General features: G+C 39.3%; 2 protein-coding genes across 2 annotated transcripts in view; one reads left to right on the forward strand and one right to left on the reverse strand.

The window, feature by feature from the left end:
- Dnah3 (dynein heavy chain 3, axonemal) overlaps positions 1-8,530 on the forward strand; it is a 671,994-nt gene that overhangs the window by 211,831 nt on the left and 451,633 nt on the right. Inside the window, exons 27-29 of the mRNA XM_075308183.1 lie at positions 3,229-3,327; positions 3,397-3,511; positions 3,940-4,108. Of these exons, the coding sequence (XP_075164298.1) occupies positions 3,229-3,327; positions 3,397-3,511; positions 3,940-4,108 (383 nt within the window). The remainder of the gene's footprint in view (positions 1-3,228; positions 3,328-3,396; positions 3,512-3,939; positions 4,109-8,530) is intronic.
- Positions 4,096-7,979, reverse strand: LOC142236898 (uncharacterized). The gene has a single exon (XM_075308182.1). It carries the CDS (start codon positions 7,861-7,863, stop codon positions 4,174-4,176), a length of 3,690 nt encoding a protein of 1,229 aa, XP_075164297.1. The 5' UTR covers positions 7,864-7,979; the 3' UTR covers positions 4,096-4,173.

Here is an 8,530-nt window from a genome sequence, read left to right on the forward strand (position 1 = left end):
ATTTTGAATGACTTTTACGAGGTTATTTCTCAAGACCCGGGTAATTCTGGGCCAAAATTTTTACATTGTTAGAATCAGAACGCCAAACTATACTTGAAATTTAAGCGATTTGGCAAGGTGCCAGTAAAGTGCAGTTAAGCCTATTTTTATACCCTTCACCACTACTGTGGTACAGGGTATAATAAGTTTGTGCATTTGTATGTAACGCCAAGAAGGAAAAGTCTGAGACCCATCGTTTAGGATAACGATCGTCTTACAATTAAATTCTGAGTCGATTTAGCGATGTCCGTATGTCTGTCTGTCCGTCCGTCTGTCTGTTCATGTATTTTTGTGTGCAAAGTACAGGTCGCAGTCCGATCGTTCTCAAATTTAGCATAGGGCCGTTTTTAGGGACAAAGACAATCGCCATTGATTTTGGAAAAAATCGATTCAGATTTAGATATAGCTGCTATATATATTTAACCCCGATCTGATCATAATTGGCGTGTTTTTCAACTATATTTTTCAAATTCCGTACATACGAATATTTTATGAGTCTCGCAAAACTTGCAAAATATCAGCCAAATCGGTTCAGATTTAGATATAGATCCCATGTATATCTTTCGTTCGATTTAGACTCATATGACCACAGAGGCCAAAGTTTACTACCGATTTTCGTGAAATGTTGCAAAGAGAGTAGAATTGACATTCTACCAATGCTTGGTAAATTTGACTGAAATCGGTTTAGATTTAGATATAGCTCCCATATATATCTTTCGCCCGATTTGAACTTATATGGCTTCAAAAGCCAGAGTTATGTCGTGATTTGCTTCAAATTTTGCACAAGGAGTACGTTTAATAGTATCGGTAAGTGTGCAAAATTTGGTTGAAATCGGTTCATATTTAGATATAGCTCCCATATATGTCTTTCGTCCGATTTGAACTTATATGACTTCAAAAGCCAGAGTATTGCCCTGACATGCTTCAAATTTTGCACAAGGAGTACGTTTAATAGTATCGGTAAGTGTACCAAATTTGGTTGAAATCGGTTCATATTTAGATATAGCTCCCATATATATCTTTCGTCCGATTTGAACTTATATGGCCTCAAAAGCCAGAGTTATGTTGTGATTGGCTTCAAATTTTGCACAAGGTTTACGTTTAATAGTATTGTTATGTGTGCCAAATTTGGCTAAAATCGGTTCAGATTTAGATATAGCTTCCATATATATCTTTCATCCGATTTGAACTTATATGGCCTCAAACGCCAGAGTTTTGCCCTGACTTGCTTCAAATTTTGGACTAACATTTTTGCTAAGTTTGCCAAATCTGGTTGAAATCGGTTCAGATTAAGATATAACTCCCATATATATCTTCCGCCCAATATAGATTCACATGACCACGGAGGCCAAAGTTTCACTTCGAAAATGTTTAAGTTTTGCACTGAGAGTACAATTAAAATTTTAGTATCAAACGATAAATCATAAATGCAGGCTTGAGAAATTTGATGCAATTTAAATATTTCCAATATTTTTTATTAACATTGTGCTCCGCCCCGGTCATTAACCAACTAAAGTTTTGAGTCTAGAGATTTTGTAAAAGTAAAAACAAATGTCCAAATCGCTTTATATTTAAATATTTGTATATGGCAATATAAAACTTTATATAGCTCCCAATAAATTTAAAGGTGTTAAGATGGTATCAAAAATTTTGGTATACATAGTGGTGAAGGGTATAATATAATCGGCCCCGCCCGACTTTAGATTTTTCCACTTGTTTAAAACTCAAGACTTTAATTGGAAAAATGTTCGTGAAATTTTTTTCTGTGAACCCGCAATCGATTGCGATCCTCCCGATTCGTTTTCGAATCGTAGAAGCGGAATTATTGAAATTAAAATTGGATGGTAGAGTCTGATGTAGTGCGTACTCTAAGAAAAACTATTGCCGAAAACTAACAAGGCGTTTTGGAAGTGCGTATATTCAGATAAGATTCTAAAAAAAATTGTAATTTTTTGCACATACTGTAAATATGAAGGTGTAAAAGGAAAGTAAAATATTTTAAAAATTCTAATTTTACAAATTTTGAAAAAATTGAAAACTCCACAAGACGACTTTCCAAAATTTTGATAAAGTCGAAACTCAAAAAGTGGACATTTTTATTCTTTGTACTGATAACACTTGTGGAATTTCAATCTGTCGTGAATGGCGGCGATCCCCCTTGCATCGAAAAACTTAAATACCCCCTATGCTCTGATTAGATTTCGAATAAATCATATACATATTTTTTAGTCCACTTAACATTAATATGCCAAACCTTATCTGGAAATTATGTACGCTTCTTGTATCGTTGGAGCATCCCTCGAATTTCTAGGATGATACTATACTGGAAAATTGTATGGCAATACGAGTCACCATATTTTTACTGCATGGTCACCCTCTACAGTCCCTGTAAATTTCATATAAGTTGGAGAATTCATTCACGGCCCAACCTCTACCTTCCCTATAGTTTTCAAGAAATTCGGAAAACTTAAGTTCAAAAATTCGAGAGAGATGAAGGAGTCGTTATCTACGTTTCCCCGTAAATTTAAAGTCAAGTTTAGTTCTTACACTAGCCAATCGGAGAAATTTATTTTTTACAGAAGGATTCAGCGTTGTAATCGTTGTGTCGTGAGATTAACGAATTAAATTATGTCTGAGTTAAATTCCAGTGCATTACTTGCAGTATTGCAATTTGAGACAAATTTAAGTTTTTTCTTTTTTTTTGTTTTTTCATATTTTAAATGATGATGATATTAAATTTTTTCGTTGCCTTGTATGGAGGGAAACAAAAGTCGTTTTCATACCTAAAGCGGGAAAATCCTTCCACTCGAGTGCGGAGGATTTCCAACCAATCAGCTTATCCTCATTCCTTCTTACTCGTAAAACTCTGGATTGGTCGATAGATATTTATCTTAGAACTACTCTGAAAAAAATGTGGTTTAGAGAATGACATAAAAGTGATTGCAGTTTAGGACAGTTTTGTTCCCGGTGCTGAAGTCTCTGTTGGGTGAACCCACATCATCTGCATTATATATTTAATGTTCACTAAGGCCCATTTTCTTGACGTGACTGAGTGGCGTAAGCGAATTGGGGGGTTACATTAAGGTATCGATGTGTTTCCTCCCGTAATGTTTACATGGATAATTTGTTTTAAATCGTAAATCTATCAATTCAGTAATTACTTCTTGATATTTTCTACCTACTCAATAGATCGAGATATAGTGAAATATCTTCTAGATGTTAAGGTATCCTCTCTATTGGAATTTGATTGGTTATCCCAACTAAGATATTACTGGAAACTGACTGAAAGTACGTTGGCATAACCCGAATTCTAGATATAATTTTTCATCACCCATTTTCCCATTTCTTTTCCTGCAGAACGCGAGGAATGGGTATGTGTTAGTATGGTTGTAACAGATGTCAAATATGGAATGGAATACTTAGGCAATACCACCCGTTTGGTTGTCACTCCCCTCACCGATCGCTGTTACAGGTCAGTATGTTTCAGCAAATCAATCGAAAAAAGAAACAAATGCATAAAATATTCTTCCAAGCATTGATTACAAACGAATTAGGTCATCGTTTGTTCTTGGATTCCCTACTCAATAGCTAAGGACATTCACCCGCTTTGTTTCTTTTTTCCTTTTCCTTTTGCTGGTGTTGTAAAGAACATAAAAGCGTAGAAATAAATATCCAACTGGCAATGCATTAATATCCCCAAGGCTAAAAGGATATCATACTGGAGAAAACAAACACACACACACAAAGTTTCTGTCCCATATAGGAAGTGAGATGGCATTCCCTTTCATTTTCCGAAAAGCCGAACTGTGCAATATCAATGACATCTAGCATTGTTTAATTTCGAGAACACAAATAGGAAAAAATATAGAGATATGTTTAATCACGATTCATGTTTTACAGAACATTGATGGGAGCTTTGAAACTATGCTTGGGTGGTGCACCGGAAGGACCGGCTGGCACAGGCAAAACTGAAACATGCAAGGACTTGGCTAAAGCCGTTGCCAAGAAGTGTGTGGTCTTCAATTGCTCCGATGGTTTAGACTATAAGGCATTGGGTAAATTTTTTAAGGTAAGTTTATTTTACTAATTACGATGTAAGAAATTTGTAGCTATATCACACATTAACGAATATCACTATGCACGACGTTGTCTGTACTTGAGGCGTCGCACTGTTTTATATAGATAGCCATTATCACTAAGATCTGTTGAGCTTATTGGATCTTCGGTTGATTTTACGTCATAAACGATTGACATATTTTCGGCGGGAGGGAGGTACTCGGCAAGTGTGGGAATATCACGACGTTGACGATATTTTAAACGGCGAATTGTTTTGTATTCATAGCCATTTTCGCCCAATACTGATGAATCTTGGGGTTCTTCAAGGGATTTAACTTCAGAAACTGATTCAGTGGCAGACTCCTCTGCGGGCGGCAAGTATTCATTAGCGATCTCTGAAACATCGCGACGTTGGCGGTACTTCAAACGACGAACGGTTTTGTATTCATAGCCAGTTTCCCCCAATACTGATGAATCTTGGGGTTCTTCAAGAGATTTAATTTCAGAAACTGATTCAGTGGCAGATTCCTCTGCGGGAGGCAAGTATTCATTAGAAATCTCAGAAACATCGCGACGTTGGCGGTACTTCAAACGACGAACAGTCTTGTACTCATAACCATTTTCTCCCAATACTGATGAATCTTGGGGTTCGTCAAGGGATTTAACTTCAGAAACTGATTCAGTGGCAGATTCCTCTGCAGGAGGCAAGTATTCATTAGCAATCTCTGAAACATCGCGACGTTGGCGGTATTTCAAACGACGAACAGTTTTATATTCATAGCCATTTTCTCCCAATACTGATGAGTCTTGAGGGTCTTCAAGAGATTTTGCTTCAGAAACTGATTCCGTGGCTGTTTCCTCTGCAGGAGGTAGGTATTCATTAGCGATCTCTGAAACGTCGCGACGTTGGCGGTACTTCAAACGGCGAACGGTTTTGTATTCATAGCCGTTTTCACCCAATACTGATGAATCTTTGGGTTCTTCTAGAGATTTTACTTCAGAAACGGATTCAGTGGCTGTTTCTTCTGCGGGAGGCAAGTATTCATTAGCGATCTCTGAAACATCGCGACGTTGGCGGTACTTCAAACGGCGAACAGTTTTATATTCATAGCCATTTTCACCCAATACTGATGAATCTTTGGGTTCTTCTAGAGATTTAACTTCAGAAATGGATTCAGTGGCTGTTTCTTCTGCGGGAGGCAAGTATTCATTAGCGATTTCTGAAACATCGCGACGTTGGCGGTATTTCAAACGGCGAACGGTTTTGTATTCATAGCCATTTTCGCCCAATACTGATGAGTCTTGGGGTTCTTCAGAAGATTTAGCTTCAGAAATGGATTCAGTGGCTGTTTCTTTTGCGGGAGGCAAGTATTCATTAGCGATCTCTGAAACATCGCGACGTTGGCGGTACTTTAAACGACGAACGGTTTTGTATTCATAGCCGTTTTCACCCAATACTGATGAATCTTGGGGTTCTTCAAGGGATTTAACTTCAGAAACTGATTCAGTGGCAGATTCCTCTGCGGGAGGCAAGTATTCATTAGCGATTTCTGAAACATCGCGACGTTGGCGGTACTTCAAACGACGAACGGTTTTGTATTCATAGCCATTCTCGCCCAACATTGATGAGTCTTGGGGTTCTTCTAGAGATTTAACTTCAGAAACTGATTCAGTGGCAGATTTCTCTGCGGGCGGCAAGTATTCATTAGCGATTTCTGAAACATCGCGACGTTGGCGGTACTTCAAACGACGAACGGTTTTGTATTCATAGCCAGTTTCCCCCAATACTGATGAATCTTGGGGTTCTTCAAAAGATTTAATTTCAGAAACTGATTCAGTGGCAGATTCCTCTGCGGGAGGCAAGTATTCATTAGAAATCTCAGCAACATCGCGACGTTGGCGGTACTTCAAACGACGAACAGTCTTGTACTCATAACCATTTTCTCCCAATACTGATGAATCTTGGGGTTCGTCAAGGGATTTAACTTCAGAAACTGATTCCGTGGCTGTTTCCTCTGCAGGAGGTAGGTATTCATTAGCGATCTCTGAAACGTCGCGACGTTGGCGGTACTTCAAACGACGAACGGTTTTGTATTCATAGCCGTTTTCACCCAATACTGATGAATCTTGGGGTTCTTCAAGGGATTTAACTTCAGAAACTGATTCAGTGGCAGATTCCTCTGCGGGAGGCAAGTATTCCATAGCGATTTCTGAAACATCGCGACGTTGGCGGTATTTCAAACGGCGAACGGTTTTGTATTCATAGCCATTTTCGCCCAATACTGATGAGTCTTGGGGTTCTTCAGAAGATTTAGCTTCAGAAATGGATTCAGTGGCTGTTTCTTCTGCGGGAGGCAAGTATTCATTACTAATCTCTGAAACATCGCGACGTTGGCGGTACTTCAAACGACGAACGGTTTTGTATTCATAGCCATTTTCGCCCAATACTGATGAGTCTTGGGGTTCTTCTAGAGATTTAACTTCAGAAACGGATTCAGTGGCTGTTTCTTCAGCGGGAGGCAAGTATTCATTAGCGATCTCTGAAACATCGCGACGTTGGCGGTACTTCAAACGACGAACGGTTTTGTATTCATAGCCGTTTTCACCCAATACTGATGAATCTTGGGGTTCTTCAAGGGATTTAACTTCAGAAACTGATTCAGTGGCAGATTCCTCTGCGGGAGGCAAGTATTCATTAGCGATTTCTGAAACATCGCGACGTTGGCGGTATTTCAAACGGCGAACGGTTTTGTATTCATAGCCATTTTCGCCCAATACTGATGAGTCTTGGGGTTCTTCAGAAGATTTAGCTTCAGAAATGGATTCAGTAGCTGTTTCTTCTGCGGGAGGCAAGTATTCATTAGCGATCTCTGACACATCGCGACGTTGGCGGTACTTCAAACGGCGAACGGTTTTGTATTCATAGCCATTTTCACCCAATACTGATGAATCTTGGGGTTCTTCAGAAGATTTAGCTTCAGAAATGGATTCAGTGGCTGTTTCTTCTGCGGGAGGCAAGTATTCATTACTGATCTCTGAAACATCGCGACGTTGGCGATACTTCAAACGACGAACGGTTTTGTATTCATAGCCATTTTCGCCCAATACTGATGAGTCTTGGGGTTCTTCTAGAGATTTAACTTCAGAAACGGATTCAGTGGCTGTTTCTTCAGCAGGAGGCAAGTATTCATTAGCAATCTCTGAAACATCCCGACGTTGGCGGTACTTCAAACGACGAACGGTTTTGTATTCATAACCATTTTCGCCCAATACTGATGAGTCTTGGGGGTCTTCAGAAGATTTAGCTTCAGAAATGGATTCAGTAGAGATTTCTTCAGCTGGAGGCAAGTATTCATTAGCGATCTCTGAAACATCGCGACGTTGGCGGTACTTCAAAAGACGAACAGTTTTATATTCGTAACCATTTTCGCCCAATACTGATGAATCTTGGGGTTCTTCAAGAGATTTAACTTCAGAAACGGATTCAGTGGCGGTTTCTTCTGCAGGAGGTAAATATTCATTTGCAATCTCCGGAACATCGCGACGCTGGCGGTATTTCAAACGGCGAACAGTCTTGTATTCATAACCATTTTCGCCTAACATAGCAGATTGTTGAAGAGGTTCGGCAGAATTCATATCAGCGGGAACTTCGGTAAATGTGTCTTGGGTTGGTGGCAAGTATTCGTTGGCAACTTCCGAGACATCACGGCGATGGCGATATTTTAATCGCTTAACGGTTTTGTACTCATATCCATTTTCACCCACCATAGTGGAATCTTGAGAATCTACATCTTCTCTCACTTCAGCAACGTCTTCGGCGGAAGTGTCTTTGTTGGGGGTAAATATTCATTGACAATTTCGGAGACATCGCGACGATGTCTATATTTGAGGCGTTTTACCGTTCGATACTGGTAACCATTATCAGTTAGATCCGCTGGATTTGCCAACTCAATAGAATCCAATGCAGCAGTATCTGCCGATGGTGGCACATATTCATTATTAGGACTATCGATGGCAGCTGAGGCTGCAACAGCCAGTATAGCACAAGCTACCACGAAAATTCTCTGTAAAGCAGAAATATTATAAAATTAACGAACTGGAATAGGCGAATGTGCTTTGAAAATTAGTGTTACCATTTTAATGTTTGCTACCAAATATTTGTTTGTGGAATCAATTCGGCGTGGGCGAGAAGACACCGCGTCTGTGTGTTCTTGCCAAAGGAGATGGCTAGAATGAAGTTTACTTATTCCATGCCCAGTTTATATAGTTCAAACCATAATGTGTCATTGGCAAAGTAACGGTTTGATGCTCTTCGACATATTAGTTAAACCCTTCAAAATCTTGCTATACTCTGAAGTGCCCACATCTTAACACTATGAATTGATTATCCATTATAGGCCAAAAGCAAAATCAAAAGTGAATTCGAAATGGTGGA

The sequence above is a fragment of the Haematobia irritans genome, chromosome 4 (assembly GCF_050003625.1).
Source record: "Haematobia irritans isolate KBUSLIRL chromosome 4, ASM5000362v1, whole genome shotgun sequence".
Lineage (NCBI taxonomy): Eukaryota > Metazoa > Arthropoda > Insecta > Diptera > Muscidae > Haematobia > Haematobia irritans.

Excerpts from the sequence above, each read along its gene's own strand:
- LOC142236898 (XM_075308182.1), bottom strand. The coding sequence starts at position 7,863 with ATGGTGGGTGAAAATGGATATGAGTACAAAACCGTTAAGCGATTAAAA.